The following is a 21,971-nucleotide window of genomic DNA, read 5'->3' as shown; positions in this document are numbered from 1 at the left end:
TATTATTATAAAATAATAATTATAATTAATTGTTTCAAAGCTTTTGTATAATGTTAATAATGATAATAATAATGATAATAATAATAATAATAATAATAATTATAATAAAAGAAATGTTTAATAATAAATAAATCAAGTATAATCGTATAACAATAATAATAATAAAATAGTGTTAGGCTTTAAATATTGTTCGTGTTTTTATTTAAGACAAAGATATTGAGCAGAAAGAATTAAGTGCCCCCTCCCTTTTTTTTGGAATGTGAAAGGAGTGATTGATAGTTAGTAATATGACGTCCTGCTTAAGTGCATGATTACATTTTACTGGGCACATAAATATAATTTTATTATAAGCAATTATTATGCTAAACAATAAAACTATATTTCAATAAATAAAGATACTTAAAAATTAAGGAAATAATAAATATAATAAAAACTAGCTAAATTAAAAAAAAAAAAAAAATTTTACATAACTTGTTCAACCATTTTTGTTATTACAACCTTAATAAATAGTAATTTAATAATAATCATAATTATAGACCAAGATATAAAATGGTCTTGTAATTTTGGACACAATCATCTTGGACTTACAGGCTTTTTATGCATATATTAATTGAATAACTACCCTGTACAGTATGAGCATGTGTTTACATGTTTTCAAACTGATCAACTCGGCGCTTTGTATTGCCTTTTCTAATTTCACGCAGAGTTTTATATTTATCTCGTCCCTGACGCACGTTTTCACGATGAATTTTATCCATGGCAGTCTCCTTGGTGTCATCTCGTGATTGAGCTAAGTCTTGTTTTAACATCTACAAATTCATGAAATAAAATGAATAGTATTTTGCAGTTAAGTATATTAAAAATAATAGGATTACCTTTAGTTGATCTTGAAGTCGTTCGTTGCGCTCAGCGAGAGTACGACGTTCCTCAACTGGATCAACAATATCCATATCAGTATCTAAATCTTGTGTTTCATGACCATTGACCATTTCATCATTATCCTCGTTTTCATTCTCTGTCACATGATGATGCTTGGGGGTTGCTGCAGCAGCAAGTGCTGCAGCTGCAGCCTCTTCTTGTTTACGTCTCGCCTCTTCAACTTCCTCCTATTAAAATAAAAAATAGGTTGTTAATTAAATTATCATACTGATTTTATTAGTTTAAGTACTAAGCGAGTACTATGATATTAAATTAGAATATTCTAAGTAGTATGTTAGGGTTAAATTTAGAAATCATGTTGTACTAGATATAAATTTAAATTAATAAAATCCAAAAATATTAAGAACAAAAATAAAACATAATAATTTGTAAAAATAATAAAAGAAAGATGTATTTTTCATTTAAACTTTATAAAGTTTCAATTTTATTAAAATAAGTTAATACCATTTTTAGTAATTAATTAAAATATACTGAATTATAAACAAATATATACTAACTTGTAAACGTCTTGTTTCTTCATCTTTAGTTTCAACTTCAGATTGAATACGCATAACTTCTTCTTGTTTAGCTTTGATCTCTTCTTCTAATTTGGCTCTTTCTACTGCTTCCATGTTCTTTGATTCTTCTAAGCGTTCCATCATTTTTTGAAGTTCATTTTGTCTTTGTTCAAGTTCTTCTTTAGCTAGTTGAAGTTTATTCAATTGATCTTCTAAACGACGAATCATATCCTAAAATGTTTAAAATATAAAGATTAATATAACATGGATATATATTAAAAATGTTGAAGTACTTGAGCACTGAGCAAATCTTGTTCACGTTTAGAAATTTCTGCTTGCATGACTTTCAAACGTTCTTCATATTCTTGATGTTTTTTTTCAGCTTTTTCTCTAGCAGCTATTTCTAGTTGAAGTTTCTCTCTGAAAATGTTTTTGATCTTAAATATATATTATAAATACTTAATTAATTAAAAAAAAAAATCAATAAAAATACCTTTGTTGTTGTTTGGCAAGTTTTTCTTCCCTTGCTTGGGCTTTCATTTGTTGTACATCAATAGTATCAGGTTTACGTCTTCTCATGTATAATTCATGATTACCCATGCAAAGAGCCAAAATACGTTTATTAATACGAACACGTGGTGCAAAGAATACAAAGTCAGGAGCTTTCTTATCAATAGGTTTTATGATAAACTTTCTATCATTGAATGAAATATTACGGATTTCAGACCAAGGAAAACCAATCTTTGGAGTTAATCTAGAATAAGAAATGTTTAAAAATAAAATTATATTAAGTTTTGATAAAATTTGCTTACTTATCATCCTTTTCATAAATATTGAGACCTAGGGCGTCAACACCCAAAAATAATTCAGTTCCTTTTTTGTTGAGAATATCAAAGTAGTTAACCCCATACATTTCAAGATCTTGGGCAATTTTCAAATATTCCATCATGGCATCTTCTCGCATCATGCCTCTATGTTCATGCCACCATGTAGTAATACTAGACTCCCATTCTTCACGTGTCATTTTATGTTGATCCATAACACTAAAAATAATGTTTATAAATAATTAAAATGTATAATTATTGAATTACTATTAATAATTTACCGTTGTGGTAACAAGCGATCATTAGTAAGAAAACCAGGTGTGTGGGTGATTTTGTTATAATCGCCATGCCTTGCTTGAACAGCATATGAAGCAAGTAATACAGATGTTTCAGATGGACAGTAAATTTCATCAGATAAAATGGCATTTTTCACCTAAAAATAAAATATAATTCCATATTAAATAATTAAAAGAAAAAACTATACATATAGTTAATAATCTTAATCAATAAAAAAATTAATTTAAAATTTATACTTAGTTTTAAATTAAGTTAGATTTTTTTTTTTTAATTTTACATTTAAAACTAGTTTCCATGGTGCATTTAGGATAAACCAAGGCTACATGAGAACATCAATCTGTAGTAAGCAGGGTACCATATATAATAGTAAATGTATGTTAAGCAATAAATTTGTTTCATTTAATTAATTCTAAAATAAAAATGGATTTATCTATAAAAAAATTTAAGATAAAAATCATTTGCATTCAGAGTAGATTTTAATTTTAAAATAAGATATTACAATTATTAATTTTAATATTTTACATTTTATGAAACTAAAGTGAACTGTTTAACTGCTAAATTTATTGTTACGTACTTGTATAATACAGACAATAAATATAAGAGGACAAAAGCAGTTTGATGTATAATTAAATGCAAGTTGGTAATGTATTTTTTTTAAATACTGTTTCATATGAAAATTATGTCGAGTTAAATTTTATTTAAACTTTTACTTATTAACTCATTTATTTTAGATTCTAATCAAAAATATTGGTCAGTTATTCATGTGTTACGTCATATTAACTTTTATTTAAAATTTACTAGAAACATTTCTTAAGATAATAAAGATTTATTTAAATTTAAATTTTTATACATTGAAACTTAGATATTTGATACTTTATAGAAAATATTTTAGATTTTATTAAATTCCACTATAAAACTGAATTGCCATTAGGGAACATACATGTGTTATGCACCCTAATGTCACTAATTTTACATTACACTACTTAAGTATTATAAAGAATTACTTATAATTGTTCAGTTCTTAGATTATCATTATATGTATACTCTATGATCGTCAATATTATTATTTTACTATGCGTGTTATGCATCAAATTACTACAGAGCCAGAATAGAGTAATCTAATTTATTTAGTACACCAAAATCTCTCAAAAATATAATTAAAATATTTATTACCATACGTTTTTAAAGCTTAGCTAAGATATTAAATAATTATCATGTGAATATATTTTTTTTAATGTCTATAGTACATAACTTAAATAAAAAATAATATCTAAACAAATATTTGTAATATTTTCTATCATTACCAATTACCTACAAAAATTGTCTTATACAACTAATGCTTTATGAATCATGACTAAAGAAGTTATTTTTGCCAATTAAATAATTTGGTACAAAAAAAATATTATCTTATCATTTTTAAATTACCAAATAAATTGTTCATATTTTAATAGTAATAATTTTGATAGTAGTGTTTTAATATTTTGCAAATAGTCATAAATAAAAATAACATTTTAGAATTTATAATTGCTTAAGACGTAAAATTGTTATTACTTATTAGTTTTAAAATAAAAAGCCATTAATTATTAGCTTTTTTTATCAGAACAATATTATTAATAATAAATATTCTTGGAATTGAATCAGTTGAATGAAGTATAAAATATAATTATTAATTATTACTCATCACTTCAATAGTATGATAATACAATCTATCTTTGAAAAAACATAGTATTTTACTTAGTTAATTACATATGGGTATAATCATTAACTTTGCAAAAAAAAAAAAAAAGTGTAATTTATTAGACAGTATTTATATTGAAATATTACCTGTAAGTAAAATAATCTCAAAGTAATATCTTGTATAAGTTCTTCAGCAACATCTTCCGGATAGAATTTGGCTCGGAACTTGAACTGAAGTGGGTTTTCCTTCTTGACATCTTGGCTCATGACCTGAGATATAAAATAAATTAATTAAAATACAAATTAATGTATATGGTATAATTCATTTGATTAATAATTAAGTAATGTGCAAATTCAAACACTCATAAATTACAATTAAATGTAAAGATAACTTATCAGTTCAAAATAATACATGCTACAAGAACAAATAATTATAATTGTAATTTATAATATATATATAACTATTTTCAGTTATTATTAATGTACAATAATTAGTAAATTCAAGAAAATTGAACAGAAATTCAATTTTATCTATTTCAAATTGGTAAAGTTTTATAAATTAAATAAAACATTAAGCAACATAAACAAATAAATCATGTAAGGAATTAAGAAAGATCTTAAAATGTTATGGGTAGACTATAGTTAATTGTATAGTAATAAAATCTTATGGATTTGCTTTGGCTGTGATAAACCACCATAATATCACGATGATAACCACGTAAAATAACCTGTCTTAGTCTGATGGAGCAATAAAGCTCAACACCAATACTCAAAATTGTAATTGTAAAGTATGAGTTGAGTAAAAAATGTAAACATTAAAATGAATATTTATTTTCGAAAATATGTCACATCTTTAATATAATATTGTGTGATTAAGAAGTCCAAGTACAATAAGTAATTTAATAATACAAAAAAAAAATAAACAGCTGTCGGTAAAACAATACGTAATAAAAGAATATGAGAACATGTAATATCTCAAAATATTATTCTATTAATGTATTATAGATATTTAAATTCTAATAATAACCTAAAGTCCTAAACACCATATTTTTAATTTTAATTAGTGGAATTTCACAATATTCGTATTTTCTAATTATTAAATTAGATATTATAAAAATATATAAAATATAACATGTGGGTAACTGATAGTCAACAAATTTATTTATCACCTACCAATATTCTTAATTTTTAAGAGAGGCGGGCACACCGGCATTCATTATCTGTTTTACATGTGCATAATAGCAAATTTACGTTCAATATTTCATGTTTAGATTTCTTTACTAAGATTTTATAAGTTATTATATTAGTGTGAAATGATAATTTATTTATTATTGAATTTAAAAGAATATTTTCTACTAAATACGTTAGTTTTTAAGTTATTTAATTTCTAAGTGGGTTTTAGGCTTTTTTGAAATGTAATATTCTTCGTATTTATAATAACTCACATAAAAATTTAAAAATCGTAAAAAAGCAAAAGTTGTAAAATGCTATAACATATCTATAAAACAAATTATAACGTCTTTTTAAAGGCTGAATATGTTTTTTTTAATTTTTCAGTATTTTACAATGTATATGAATAATAAACTAGTGTAATCATAAGTTATAATAAAGAAAACAAAATTTTATAGAATACAGAGATAAATGAAGTATCCTCTGGAGGAATTTTGAAAATGTTTATACTTAAAAAGCTTTATATTGATTTAGAAAAACAAACAAATGTAGATTATTTAGTACACATTTTATTCATCTCATGAATTTGCATGTAGCTAATTAATAAAAACATAAAAATGTCACAAATAATTACTTCAATAACTTCAATAGATAATCATATGCAAGGAAAAATTTGAAAAACCTTCATTAATACCTAACATTATTTAACAGTTGACCTTCAAAAGAATTTGTACCATGAAATAGTGACGAGAATAAAAAGTTTTAAACATATACAAAACTCGAACGTGAATTTCTTAGGAAACATAACTGTTTTTCCAACACTTATGCTATGACTACAATTAAAATTAAGAAAATATAACGAAGGTCGAGATCGTGACCTCTACGGGTTCTACGTGAGGACAAAATAAAATTTTTTCATTGCCTATCCCAGTAGAAAAATTATAAAATTATCTTGGATTCACATATTTCACAAATATTAATATTAAAAATAATTACAATTACAATACAGATTAAATTGTTATTACGATTAAAAGAAAGTAGAACAGTCAACGAAGTACATACATGTATCGTAGTAGAGAAGTAGACATTCATTATCATCACCTGAATATGGTTTATAACCAGTTCTTTAACCTCGGTTCATGTATTTTATTTTAAATAATTTATTAATACACAAATATTCAATTTTTATTTTCACAAAAAAATTTGTTTACTAAAGATAATGTAATTTTTAAATTTAAAAGAAAACATTAAAAATAAAACCAATAATTTAATTGATTTATAATTTATATAAAGCTTAAAAACCAATGTTAATTATTTGGATAGGAAAAATTAAAAATTATATTGTTATAAAATTATAACTGAATTACTAAAATATATGCATAAAACGGAAAACTATGTGTGTGTTGATTTAATTTAATTGTTTATGTAAAGGTTTACTAATAATACAAATTACATAGGCATAAAAGGAAACTATATAAATATAATATTCAATGTATAACATAACTATGTGATAGAAAACCATAAAAACAAATTAAACAATGTGGGTAAACTCATTATTATAATGTCAGCAATTGTGTAGCGAAGGACACTAACAATACAAATGGTCAGTTGGAAAATTAGAATGACTGTAGGGATACACGCGAAAAAAAACTAACAGAATAACATTATAAATATGAATATACTATATATATGTGCATGTATGTAAGCTAAAAGAATGTATTGAATATATCGGGTTGATCAAAACAATGCTTGTAATGCTTATCTAATAATTACGTCGAGTGTTCAAAAGGAATGTATGATACCTGTAACCAATATTTATGTCTTGGATCAAAATAATCAACGGATTCTTCGACAAGTGATTTCCTGTTCCATAAATTCCATACTTTTTTGCAAATATTTTCAGGCTGCGCAAGTAAAGTAATAAATTAAGTGAACAGTTATTTCACTTTTAGAAACATAAGAACGAATAAAAAGTAACGTAATTGATTCAAGAATATTACTCATAAATAATAATTAATATCAATGTATTTGCTTATTTTTCTAAAGTAGTATAGCATAATTATCAATTTTTAAGATTAATATATTTGTAAGACTTGGATTTTTTTGAGATAAGAGGATGCTTCATTCACAGGCGTTTTCTCCGTCTTACAAATGTACAACATAGTAAAAATCATTTCATGCGGGTAAAATCAACTCAGCCTGTAGTCCAAATTAGTCAACCTAAATTTAACACTAGAAAGAGGAAATTATGGACTGTGCAACATTGTTTTAAATTTTTTGATATCGTTAAAAGGAAAAAAAAATTCTTATCGTTTCAAAATTCTATTATTTTTGTATTAATCGAACTTAAATAACTTTTTTTTGAAGTTTTAATATCAAAAAAATAAAATTAATGTTACATAAACTAAAATTTCCTCATTCTAGTGTGAAAATTAATTGGTTGATTAATTTAGACTACAGCCTAAGTGATTATTGTCTGCATGAAACGATTTTTACTATTATATACATATATGTAAGACAACACTTACGAGCGAAACGTTTTCTTAATAACCACTATCCTTTATAATAATAATTATATATAATAGCATATTTAAAAATAATATAATTATACATACTAAATATAATATTTTCATTATTATCAAGAAAACGCCACACCCGCATGTTTTATCTCCATCATACTTCATACAACATAGCAAATTTTCGTTAAGCAGAATTATTTTATGTTGTTAGCTTAAATATTGGAGAAAATTTACCTATTATTAAACCTAAAGATAAAAATATTATCTAGGCCATTATAAAGGTTTATATTAATATTATAATTTTAAATTGAATTAAAGCTATGTAAAAAATAAAATTTAAAAATACTTATAACTCACTTTAAAATTACAATATTAATAAAAACCTATGTGAAAGCCAAAATAATATTTTTACCTTGAAGTTTGATAATAGGTAAATTTACTCTAGTATTTAAATTAAAAACATACAACTTAATCTGGTATATGCAAATTTGACATGTTATACGTTGGCAAAATGGAACCGTTAAATCAAACACATTTTATCTATCATTTTCAAGAACTATCGGATACCAGCAAAGTATGATCAAATTTAAATTTGCTATAGAATCAAACAAAAACTCGCGAAAATTCCAATATTTTACAGTTTGAAACATGAAAAATTAACAATTATACAACTTTAAAAAACATAATTTTATCAACATTTTAATCTTAATTTCAGATTTGGTTTATAAAAATCATAAAAAATAATGTAACGGTGATGCTTATTTTGAAAAATCAAGTATACCTATACACTAATCGTCTTCACTTTTGTAATTAAACAACATACACATTTATTTAATTTTTTTGAACTGGTTTCGACTAAGTTTTTATTTTTAATTAATTTATACATTTAAAAAATATAATAAAACACATTTGGATCACTAAAAAACCTACTTAAAAACTTTCAAAATATAATAATTCAAATTGCCTATAAAAAAAAAATACTTTTAACTTTAAAAACACTTGGGGCCCTCATCTCAAACTCAAACAAAAACAACTTAACAGCCACCTACATTCTCAGACCTCTCCTCAAATCGAAAATGAACATCTCCTACCGCTTACTTATTTATAAAAGCTTACTGCAATCAATCTCGGTTATACGGAATTGCACTCTGAGGTTCTGCCAAACCAACCAATACCAGAACAATACAAGTTTTTCAATCTATTTGCCTTAGGATAAATGCTAAAGCCCCCTTGTACATCACTAGTATGTCATTGCATAATAATTTAAGAATTCCTACCGTTAATTACACAGCTGTCACATATTACTCTCGCTTCCACTACAAAACGGAACACCACTGCAGGAACAGTCAACTTTTCTACAAAAACATTCCAGGAAACTCAGTCAGACGCCTCAAACGTAAATGGCCCAGTGATCTCATAAATATAATTTAATTACTTAACCTAAATATTACTCATGCCAATCATGTTCAGGTATTTCTAATGTGAAACACCTTTCCCGTTTTTCACCGTTCTTTTTATATTATATTTTGTGTAAACGATTTACTTAATGTACACCAATGTATAGATTGTAAATAAATAATAAATGAGTTAAAAAAAAAAAAAAAAAAAAAATTTTTTTTTAAGCATGTAAGATACAAAAAAATGCAGACAAATTCTTAACAATTTGAAAAACTTAAATCATGTCAATATAAAAACCATTTTGTTAACGTAATTACTAATCAATATTTTAAGTACTCATAAAAAAATCACGAGTAAGGATTTAAAAAAATTATAGATTAGTAAGTAATGAGTTATGACTAGTACATATAAGTAACCTTGTGAATATTAACAGACTTCAAGTATTCATTTAAAAACTACAGATTCTAATAAAGAGAATATATAAAAATACCAGTGTCAAAGTTGAAAGTCTAACAATCTTAAGCAATCAATATTAGTTAAAAATTAGACAGATATACATTATAGTATTCAAAAAGGTTACAGTAAAGAAAAAAAACATTTTGTTTAAAATATATGATCTTATAAGTTTAATTAATAGTCTTTTAAAAAATACAATCGGGACAGTTTTTATAAACAAAAATAAAATATGTTATCTTCAAATTATCACCAAATATTCTATGTTGATCAAGTTTTAAAATGATATGTAAATCTTTGATTTTATTCGACTTAATAACGATCAAAATAATTAAAATACTAAAATCTATTTTACTAAAGTTAAATTCTAGAACATTACTATATCAATGTCAAACCCGGTAACAATACTGAGTATTGAAGTTTTTTTGAATACAAGAGTCCTTAACTAATAACTTCTCTCCCCACCAAAAAAAAAAAAAAAATATATGGAAAAATGTTCTCTGTATCTTAAACCAAAGTATTAGAAGAATTTTTCTAAAAAAATTTATATTAAAATTAACTTATTATTTAATTATGCTAAATAAATTAAATATTGAATTTTAAATAATAAAATGATATGATAGGATTATACACGAAGTACAAATGTACAATATTGAACACAAATAAGAAATTATTATTTCTATAATTTAAAATTAGTTTTTAAGAAGACGATAAAATGTATTAATATATTAATTGGTTTTTAGGGAGACTGATTCCGTAACACCAATTAATCTAATAGACTAATTCAGAATGTATTTTTTCACATTTTTCTCTTTACTTACTGTTTTGTGTGGTTTTTTTTATGAACGTGTATTTTATACTGATGGGCAATGACGGTATAATACACGCGATTTTCTGGCACTTAATGACCTTGACACAATGATGTATCTTCGTTTTAGAAAGTAGTATACGATATGTCCGCGAGACAAGGCCAAATATCGAAACGTACAGACACTTGATAATTCTGTAAATGCTTGGGAAATGCTATTGGAATAATTTATCAAAACTATATTTCAATAAGTCGTCTTCATTTTTAGTTAATTAAAAAAATTGAAAATTGTACAATCAAAAATAAGTATTTAAGCATGAGAATACCTAAATTTTTAACCATAGATTTTTGAATTTGCATCAAAAATAATATCTTACAAGTATTTAAATGAAAAAAAAAAATGCTCAATAAATGGTAAATTAGTTTTAGTAGTGAATATAGAAGAAACCACGTTGACAATAATTTAAAGAGAAATCAGTGTTTAGCCGTCAACTATAATGGATACATCCGGTTTAACCGGGCTTTTTAATTAATATCGAAAGTCCAAGAAAGTGAATAAAGGAAAAACCAAAAATCAAATATCCATTAAAGGTAATATTTTTATAAAATAGCCATAATGTGGCTAGAAGTATACATAATGGTGATTTGATAATAATAAAAAAATGCATGAACATATTTAAATTAAAATAATTTGATAGATTATTATGTAATATTGATTGTCTACCTTTTACAATTCTCAAATAAAACTTTAAGATAATAGACATTTTCAAGTAAAATGACAAATAATTTTTTTGAGTTTTTCTTGATAATTGTTTTGACATAATACAAGTGTTTTTAATTAGTATACTAAAAATATTAAACTGAATATAAATACCAATGAATAATACATATCTCTTTATTGAAACTAAAAACTGTTGAAGCTGATAAGAAGTTACATATTTATAAAAATCTTTACCTCTTGAATAACATCAACAATAAAAGATATAACTATATTTTAATTTTTTAGTATTTTCATTATAAGAACACCTGTTGCATCTTTTGCCGGAGTAAAATAAATGTGATCAGGTGGAGTAATAAAAATCAACAAGTCACTAAAATATTTCATAAACGATGTATAACGTAAAAATATAGTTTAACAATATAAGTGTCTAATAAAATGTGTTCAAAAACAATGTCGAAAGTACATTATCTTAATTATTAAGTGTGGTATATTTGTACAGTGATTAACGGAGATGTTTGCTTTTACAAGTCTACGAACTATTCATGGATTTGCATAACCTAATTGTTCGATGACATTAAACTGTGACTTTGGCACTAACGCATTAGTCACGCGTACTGTACGAGTCTTCGAGAATGCTAATAGACAGTTTTTATGAAGCGGTTCGATAGCAAATAGACAAGAAAAACTTGACAAAAACTCATAATATAATACCTACGGTTTGTCCCTCAAGGTCGTACGGTTTCAAATATACTTAGGTTTCGAAGTGTTAAACATCATCTTGGGTTTTACAATAATATAATACAAAATTCATTGATGCTGTACCTATATTGTATTTTAAGAAAAAAAAACATTAAATCAACTAGTACCTTTTTATATAGTTTGATCCAAGTCATATCGCCTTTGTTGTCAGTGTACTGCAGGCCAAAGAACCATACCTCCCTCAAGCCAATGGTTTTTACTACCTGGTCGAATAGCTGTTTGCCGGTGGTAGTTTGCTGGATAGCAAACTCCAACTCGGCGTCCATTGTGGTCACTCTCACGTTCATCTGTAACAGGCAATGATTGAAAAAAATTTAAAAACGTAATACAATCCAACCCAGCAAGATATCCTCCCTGCTGTTTACCCAGATCCCATCGTAACAATCGTTATTACAATTATTATGCTTATGTTATACACGAATAAGTTATATTGTATTTCATTATGTGATCTCCTGAATTGGCGGGAAATAAACAGATCAAAAATGGTTGGCCTAAACATGTAGCCATTTAAAATATCCTCTTGAACAGAATGTTTTTTTAATATTAACACTGATGTCTATTCAAATTACCAACTCAAATTCCACGAACTTGCAATAAATTAAAAAATTATCATAATATGAAAAAAAACATTAAAATTATAAGCGTAATCTGTAACGCTTACGAATTTAAATAAAAATATATTATCATTAATATTCTGACACAAATCGTTCTTTACGAGCTATCAACGATATACCGTGGTATATTTGTTCAACTTCTCAAGGACTTACAGTTTTTCCGGACACCATCTTGTCACGGTAGTTCTGAAACCACGGTGCAGTGGCTTAAAAACACACGAACGACTAGCAAGTTGCACAATCACGTAAAAACAGTGTAATTAGGATGCACACGCACAATCTGCAACACTCGACTACCGCGCACAGGTCGAGGGGTATGAAAAACGGTCGAAAGAATAAATGATTGTTAATATCCGTTGCACATTTGTAACGCGGTGGCGATGAGAGCAGATGGACGCGACGCCAACAGTTCCGCAGGTGCTAATATAATACTGACTACTCAATGTTGGCTAGCGAGTAGTGACTAGTGTCAGAAAAGCGTCTGAGGCCTGAGCGCTGAGAGGACGGGGAGACAGACGGAGCAGCAGTTAACCGCCGCCACAACAGGCTTGGTTTTGAAGAGTAAAAAAACGGTGGAGAACAGGGCGTGGCCAAGTGATGATGATGGTGAAAGTGGTAGAGAGAGGGAAACGTAAACCAGAAACCGGTTATAGGAAGCTACAACGCCGTCGCCGCCGGCTGGCACTGTACCGCCACCTGGTTTCGGGCCAAGGTGCGCTGTAACAGTGTTACGCCAATGGCTAAACAGCGGCGGTTTGTTCGTTGATAGCTATACCGCAACCACTTTACGAAACCCTCAATGACAGTTTAAACAATATTTACACACGTTTTTCCTTCCTTCGTGTTAACGATCGAGATACTTGGAATTTTTTACCATTCATAATCATAAGTTTACGTCATAGATAAGGCGGAACGTGACGATCCACTTACTTGTTTGGATAATCCCCCTCCCACTACTCAACTATCCATCACTAACTAGTACAACATATTATATAGGGTTGTACAACTCCAATGATTTATGTGATAGATAGAATTAGAAACAACAACAAATTACTCGGGAGATGATTAAACTGCTTAGTCCTGTGTTGTAGGTAATACGTTAACGATCTACTAAACATAATATTGATACAAGCATTGATATTGAATACTACTATTTATTATCAATGATATATCAAACGAGATTCTATGAGTTATTTAAATTAAATTTTAACCAAGAAAAATTAAATATTTTAAAGGTGCGATCGTAAATGATAAAATGCTTAAATCAATTATAAATTAAACGTGTACTCATACGTATTTGTTTTAAATACAAATAAGAGCAGCTAAATTTGTTTTTATTTTTCGGATATTTAATAATGTTTGAAAAAAAAAATAGATATTTTTATTTATTAATATTAGTTATTGTAAAATAATGTAAACTATACTAATATTTTTGTTAAGTTTTAAATGTCAGTCGTGTTTTTTATACTAATACAAAAAAAAACTAATTATATAATATTTATTTCATACATACTTAACGTAATATAGTTTTAGCAGTATACCTTGAAAATAGCATGGTACGATTGAATACTCTTAAGATGTCTTCCAATTTAAAATTTTTGAGATTATTTAACAAGCTACAATTTTGAAAAGTCTCAATATTTTTTTATAATGCAATTTTCAAGGATTAATAATATTATGATCATATATTATGCATTTACGTAAGTCACACAATTTAACAAAAATCGAATAATAATGACAAATTCATGACGATTGTAGTTAATAAAATCAATTTAAAAAGCTTAAAAATGCAATTATTTTATACAATAATAAAATATAAAAAATAAAATAAATAAATTCTAACTATTTGAGTCTTGCAGATTTTTTACTATCATTAATGAGTACTGATACATAGAACATAATTTTAAATTTAAATTTAAATATAATTATTTATTTTACAAAAATTTGCACGTGTAATTTTTAATGGTCAGTACCCCAAATTTAAAAATTAAAACAATTTAATTTTGAAACTGTTCAAACACAATAAATATGATATATATAGTCTTCTAATAAATATAAAAACAAAAATAAATATTAGTCACTAAGAAAACATCGTCAATCTTTTCATTTTAAAATAGGCTCATAGTATGTGTGTATATTGTGCAATGAGCTGTAATCAGGTTTTAAACCTAGTTGGATTTATCTATGAATATGTTAGAATAAATTTATTTTTTTTTAAACTATAGAAGACTATAAAAATACGTAATAAATAGGCAAATAATTAACAATGAAATTAAATGAAAAATGTAAAATAAAAATCAAGGCTGCTATAGAAACTATAACATTAAAAAAAAAAAACATTGTTTAAAAGAAATAAAAATATTAATAGGAACGATAAGCTTTACAATTTATTACTGTTCATAGAATCAGTAAAATAGTTTGTAAATCTTTCAATAATAATATAAAAACAGTAAAACTAGTTTTAATATCATAGCTAAACGAAAACAATTATACTTTTTCGTTTACTAATAATCGTTTAACTTAATCTTAAATGTACACACAAATTATTACAGATTTTTGAACGTAATTTAATAAGTTACACACAGAGAATACAAAAAGTTATGAAATTATGTTATTATATTGTAACATTAAGCATTTTTTTTATAAATAATTAAAAACTTTAATATCTTAAGATATGGTAATTTTACGTAAGAATTAATTTAAAAATATTTCTTAATAATAAGAAACGACAGTCCTCTAGTGGCGTAGATATGATTTTGTACTGGGGGGAATAAATAATTTATTAGATAAACATAAAATGGAGGGATTATAACCATGCCCTTATAGCCATATATTGCATATTATAACCGTGATTATAACATAATATGGGTAATTTTATAATCTCATAATGAGTATAAGTTCCTATATCATCTCCTCCATAACTACGCCATTGAATGACACTAAAATAGATAAATTTACGGAAAACTATGAAACTTTAACAATACGTAAAATACCAATGTATTTAATTATTTTGTATATTTAATTAAATTGACAGTATTTTATTATTTATATACAAAGTATATTATTCCCGGTTTTTTCGTACATAACTGTGATTATAATCTCATATTAGTGAGTGTAGTAAACTTATACTACGTTATAAGAAGGTGAGATTTTTATAACTAATTACTTACTTACCTCCATTTACTTAATTTACAAATACTTAAATGGCTATTTTTATGCAAATAGATTTCTTCACGAATATTTTGTACTACTAGTCACTTTAATATGCCATAAAATGTTTGAGATATTTTCACAACGGACGTCAGAAGATCTCGGAAATCTTGTGAAATATTACTAAAACTAAGTTTTAAAGAAAGACAAATTTCATCTTTGTAATGTATTTAGTATCACAATAATATGTTAACAAATAAATGAAATATTTTTAAGTAAGTGCAATAAAAATCTCCTATTTAAAATTTAAAACTCAAGTTAAGTTTTTAGTTCTACTCAGAAATAAAATTAATTATTCTTAATCTTTGTACGAAACATACAAAAACATTGTATTTATAAAATTACATAGACTACAAATGAATAAAGATGACATTTTATAACAAATATTATTGTAGATATTTAAACAATAGATCATTATCCATTAATTGAAACAAATTCTTATGGATAAATTAAAAAGCTCAAAAAATAGTTCAGCGTTTCTTAATCTGGGGATCGCGCCTCCCTGAAGGTTGTTAACATAAATAAAATATATATAAAAATGTATGTAAAAAATATACTTAGGGGTCGCTTAAAAATTAAATATTAATTTGAGAGGTGTCACGGTTAAAAAGTTGAGAAACACTGGTATAATCAAATCTTCAGTGATACGGAGATACCACTTCAACAAGACTAAATAAAAAACTACAATTCAAAAGCTTTAACCCCGGTACTACTTAAAAACAAACATAAAGAATAGACACTTCCAATCATACTCATAAGATGACGAGATCACACTGAAAACTTTTATGACGTAAAACATTGCACACAAACTTTATTTAATTAATTTGAACTTCTAAGACTGAAAGGTAAAAAATATCTTTATAATGAAATTAATTAATAATTTACATCCAATTAACATCGATTATATGGACATTTAAACATTACTTTACTCCTCTGTTGACCATCTATTATTTAAATTGTAGAATGAAAGATAACATAAAAAACAATTTTACACATTATTTTTATATTTTTAGTACCTTGACTAAGCAATAATATACAGCATAAACGAGATAGGAATTTACAGATAATATTTTGTAGAATAAAAATTTAAAACACATTTTTAACCTAGTGCAACCAAAGTCAATAGTAATTTAACATTCTTTATACATTTTTATTGTATTAAATTAAAATAACACATTATAAAAGATTAATTATTTATTAAGTATTATAGTAAGTATTTAATTAAATAAAAAATGACTTGGTTAAAATAAGAAGTTCAAGAATATCAACTATACAATTAATGCATAATATGTTTGTTATTATCTTAATACTATTATGGGTAAAATGTTTTTAATTTTTGAATTAAAAATAATAGATAAAAATCAACTAGAATATATTTTTAAATAATTTTTTAGCAATGAATTATTTACATACAAAAGTTCATAAAATTAAACTTATTGTTTATTTTAACTATAAAAAATTCAACAATTTAAAAAATTAGTTAGATTCTAAGTAAAATTTAAAATTTAGTAATTGGCAATCGTTTTTTATAATTACTGATTTAATACGTAAAATGCTAAAATGATAAGACTCCATAATATTGTATAATATATGATGTATTACGTTATTTAAGGGGTAATTTAAATAAACGTAATTGGTATGATATACTAATATTCTAGAAGTTATAAAAAGTTAACTATCAACCCAACCCAATTTATCAGAATTGTATTCGTAATCTAAAACTGACTACTATGTAACAAGTATTAATATTAATAACACTTAATTCGAATTTATTAATTTGTTAACCTTCAAATAACCGGAAAAATGACCTATTAATATATTTTAATTTCACTTTCAATTACATTACTTTTTTTTTTTTGTAATTTCGCAAAATCAACAAATCACAAATTTTTATTGTAAATCAAATTTGTACTATTTTTAATTTTCATTAAAAATCTAGCACAAGCCATTATAAAATATAATATAGTCCATTGTTAAATTGACATAGTTTTAACTTTTAAATATACATGTTTGAATACTATTTTTAGGTAAATTATTATAAATGATTATTACATAATACTGGATAACATATTCCTGGTATAAACTTACAGGATTTGTAAAAGTATTAATCTAAATCATTAGGATACACACTACATAGTCTTGCGTCTTGTCATAACATGAAATAAGGACGATGTGGTAGGTAGGCAGACATGATAAGGGGATTCACAGGATGCAAGAGGATAGGAGCCGATTGTTTTACAATACACAGGAATAAGTAATAATATAGAATAGCATTGTGGTTACTACAAAAACCATTGTTTAAAATGTAAACCGAGTAAGCCTTTACAAAGATTTTGTATTATAATAACATCTAATATATTATAATACTATGTGGGTTGTATTATTATTGCATTATGAATAATAAACCTAGAGTTTATTCATAAAAAAAAAAATAAAAAAATAATATCAATAAAATGTAAGTAAATATTTAATAAAAATAATTAATAATAATCACTTGTTTTGAAAAATTCATTTGCAGATAATTTAATTTATTGATACAATTATCAGTTTACTTCCTGTGGTTACCAAAATAGCAAATTTATAAGTATTATTCCGAGCATATGAAACTAAACAGTGTATCAATATAGGTAATTTTATTATTATATGATTAGTTTAATATAAATGAGATAATTAATATTATTTTATAATCTATAAATACATAATGCAACAACCTATAAAGCAATAAATAAAATAATTAAGGACTTAGTTTATACAATGAAAACACATTTACTAACACTAATTTATCTAAAATGTATTTAATTTATGACACTTATATCAAGTAATAACAAATAAAATTACTAGTAATAATGAATTTTGATCAACAATTATTGTTGTACAAATACATATTAAATTAGAAGGTTAATACTAATGGTAAAATTAAATGTTCAAGCATTGTAAATAAATACAGTTCTTGAACTAAAAAAAATAAAAATGAATTATATGTAAATGCATTTTTTTTTCATAGAAAAGCCATTTAGTTGCAATCTTTAATGTAAAATGCACACCACAAATAACTGCTTACATCTTATGAATACAAAATATAATACAATTAATTTGAGAAATAGCAAAAGATGAGCAACATTATATATTTAATATGTATTATATAATACTGCTATTTTTTATTTTTTTTTTTAATAAGATGTCCATATATACAATAAAGACTTAAATTATCAATAGATATTTAACACTTTATTTAAGTTGAAAATTAAATTAGTATATTTTTAATATGACTCAATTTAACAATTTTTTATTTATAGGCATTAATGGTTGAAAAAAAAAATTATTATCTCAGTAGACATAATAATTTATTTTATTTGATAATAATATGACTAGGATTACTAAATTGCAAGACTGGTTAAAGAACAAAAATGTAAATGACAGAATCATAGTTCACCAGATGCTCATACATTATAATATGTTGCCAACACAGAAGGGGTCTTGAAATGTTTTTTTTAGAATATTTCTTATACACATCTTAAAATATAGCTATGCATACTTAATACAAACTATCACAAAAATATCTTTATTCCCTTATTTATTATTCATATAATATACAACTAAGTTATAAATTAATTAAGGATAAACTTGTTATTATATTTATCAAATTTAATTTTAAGCCTAACTATTAGAATATATTATTTTGTTTGTACAACATTAGTTTTAAGGTGATTGAATTATTTATCTTTTAAACGATACATAAAGCTTATCAATATATATGTAAGACAAATTTAATGCATTTTTTAAAATCTTTACATAATATTAATTGCAGCTAATTATAATTATTAAAAACAAATAAATTATGACTTACAGATTTTGGCATCTTGAATTGTTGTTGGAAATAGTTATATATATGTGTTCAACATAAAAATCTGAAATAATTCAAATATTTTAGATTAAGTGTTAAGTATATTAACAATAATATACATATTATTATATATTATATAGTAATATTAGCAATAATGTAATATAATATTTCAGAAGTTAGTGTTTCATAATGTATTCTTACAATTTGCTAAATTACCTAGTCTTAAATTTCTAACAATATGGATAACATAAAAATCCAATTTACTAATGGATTAAAAATCAATAAAAATATTTGAAACTTGGTACAATGTAAGTGACCATTTTATTATTACTAGATATTAAAACCGTATAAATTAATAAAACATCCGATAATTATTTTTTTTTTATACAGTTATATTGTATGATGAACGAGATTGTACTAGTTACTAAGCTTAAATATGCTAATATCGATTAATTATCAAAGGTAAATTCCATAGTGCATTCAAAAATGCAACATGTATCTACAGTTACATAATCAAGTTGCTTGCTTTAATCTATATAACATTATAATATACTCATGTCCCGCCTATATTATTATATTATATTGTACACATTTATATTTGATAATGCAATGTTCTAAGATTATAACCTCTAATATAAATCACTTATCATCATCGAGTAAACTAGAGATTTAGCGTATCGGTGGCGATAGGAATGACGGTAACGAGCGGTTTTCACTGAATCGCCGGGAAAGCACATTCTCCGAATAGGAAGTGTCACTCATCGTTGTTTCTGGGTGGGAAAGTTGCAAGAAATCGAAAGCGAATAAAATGCATAATAAAAACAGCACTAGTGGTGCATGCAAAAATCTTGACTCACCCTGATTGAAGTTGTTGTCGTCGCCTGCCGATGATTCTTAGCAATTCAAACGCCTCAGTCGCCTTCTCCTCCGGTATCCCACACGGTGCACAGCGCAACAATGTATGTGTGTTTCGAGTCTCAACCCAGAATGATTCGTTAAAATTTTATTTTTAATTTTTTTTCACTTTTTTTTTTTACGTTGAAATATTTTCAAAATACATCATGCACGAAAATGGAAAAACGTAATCACGTCACGTTGACTGATGGTGTTGCGCGAATCAGCAAATGAACCCGGTTCGGTCCGGATAATCACTACAGCTGGTGGCTGCACTGTTACATAGCCCTTATCAGTGCGGCCGTGATGAGGGGATTAAACAAAACATATAAAAACAAAATGTTTTCTTAGTTCTCGTAAAAAAAATTGTACTAAATGAAAATTGAAAATATAATTGAATCATCTGCGCCGAGCGTTCTAAAATTTATAATTTATTCATTATGACATAATATGTTGTCTACTTGTTTCGCCGCACTCAACGATTATATTATATTTATTAATATTTGTAAAAGAAGTAATGCAAAAATCACAAATCATGAACGGCTTACCGGGCTACGTCAACGTGTTTACGTGTCTAGAAAATATATTGTTTAAATTAGTAATTACTATGCATTAACACATAATATTTCATACCATTTTAATGTAACATGTATAGAACGGTTTGGCAGACAGGGTATCGCACTCAGTGAATTATTTTATTACTATTTTTAATTAATGCAATAAATTTTTAAGTACAAGCAACAAGTGGATGAAGAACTTTTTTAGTAGTCTATAATAATAAATTACATGTAAGGAATTTGAATTTAAAATTGAAGACAGTTAACAGTACTTGACAGTTGATATTCGTCTACAACAGTTGTACATTTGTCACTTATGCGACTTCTCGAAAATGTCAGAACGGATTTTCCCGTAACCCCTCCCCAACGACCCCAACCAATTATTAAAACAGCAGTTAGTGAACACTTAAAAATGACTATGTGCAGGTCGGAGTAGAAAAAAAGATTAAATTCACCGTATTATTTATTATTGCAGACTACAATAAAAATAGTTACTATATTATAAAATTAGGTACTAAATAAATGAATTAAAATAAATATTTATGAGTTAGCATAATGCAGTATTTTAAACTAAAAAACCTAGAAAGGCGTTCTGTTAGCTGCCTAGTAGGTTTTTAGTTTATTTTAAAATAAATTTTTATTGACACAAAAAGAAATGAGATATCATGAAATGAAAGAGCAATGAACAAATTACAAACAAAGTTTTAAGTTTCATAATAAGATTTTTCTCGATTTGATAGCCGCAAATTCATCAACGAAATCTCAAAAATCATTTTCTTCAGTAATTTCA

The 21,971-nt window shown here is 25.3% G+C and overlaps 1 protein-coding gene across 3 annotated transcripts; it reads right to left on the bottom strand.

The window, feature by feature from the left end:
* Positions 1–460: 460 nt before the first annotated feature.
* On the bottom strand, positions 461–20,841 carry LOC112600517 (moesin/ezrin/radixin homolog 1). Of its 3 annotated transcripts, none has more exons than XM_025347761.1 (11): positions 20,588–20,841; positions 19,734–19,794; positions 12,170–12,349; positions 4,382–4,504; positions 2,542–2,693; positions 2,249–2,479; positions 1,930–2,190; positions 1,730–1,856; positions 1,437–1,667; positions 876–1,106; positions 461–809 (listed from the first exon to the last, which is right to left on the bottom strand). In XM_025347761.1, exons 2-11 carry the CDS (start codon positions 19,743–19,745, stop codon positions 645–647), a joined length of 1,713 nt encoding a protein of 570 aa, XP_025203546.1. In that variant the 5' UTR covers positions 19,746–19,794; positions 20,588–20,841; the 3' UTR covers positions 461–644. The 3 variants fall into 3 exon arrangements, with proteins under 3 accessions (XP_025203546.1, XP_025203547.1, XP_025203545.1); XM_025347762.1 differs by lacking the exon at positions 20,588–20,841 and adding an exon at positions 19,947–19,964; XM_025347760.1 differs by lacking the exons at positions 19,734–19,794; positions 20,588–20,841 and adding an exon at positions 12,830–13,188.
* Positions 20,842–21,971: the final 1,130 nt, after the last annotated feature.

This window comes from Melanaphis sacchari, unplaced genomic scaffold (genome assembly GCF_002803265.2).
Source record: "Melanaphis sacchari strain LSU unplaced genomic scaffold, SCAv2.0 Contig65_pilon_pilon, whole genome shotgun sequence".
Classification (NCBI taxonomy): domain Eukaryota; kingdom Metazoa; phylum Arthropoda; class Insecta; order Hemiptera; family Aphididae; genus Melanaphis; species Melanaphis sacchari.
This window is presented reverse-complemented; position numbering and strand designations above follow the sequence as displayed.

Bases quoted from the DNA above. Each gene is read 5' to 3' on its own strand.
- LOC112600517 (XM_025347760.1), bottom strand. The intron at 2,480-2,541 runs GTAAATTATTAA...CATTATTTTTAG, and splicing joins GATCGCTTGTTACCACAACG to TGTTATGGATCAACATAAAA. The intron at 1,107-1,436 runs GTTAGTATATAT...TTATTTTAATAG, and splicing joins AAGAAACAAGACGTTTACAA to GAGGAAGTTGAAGAGGCGAG.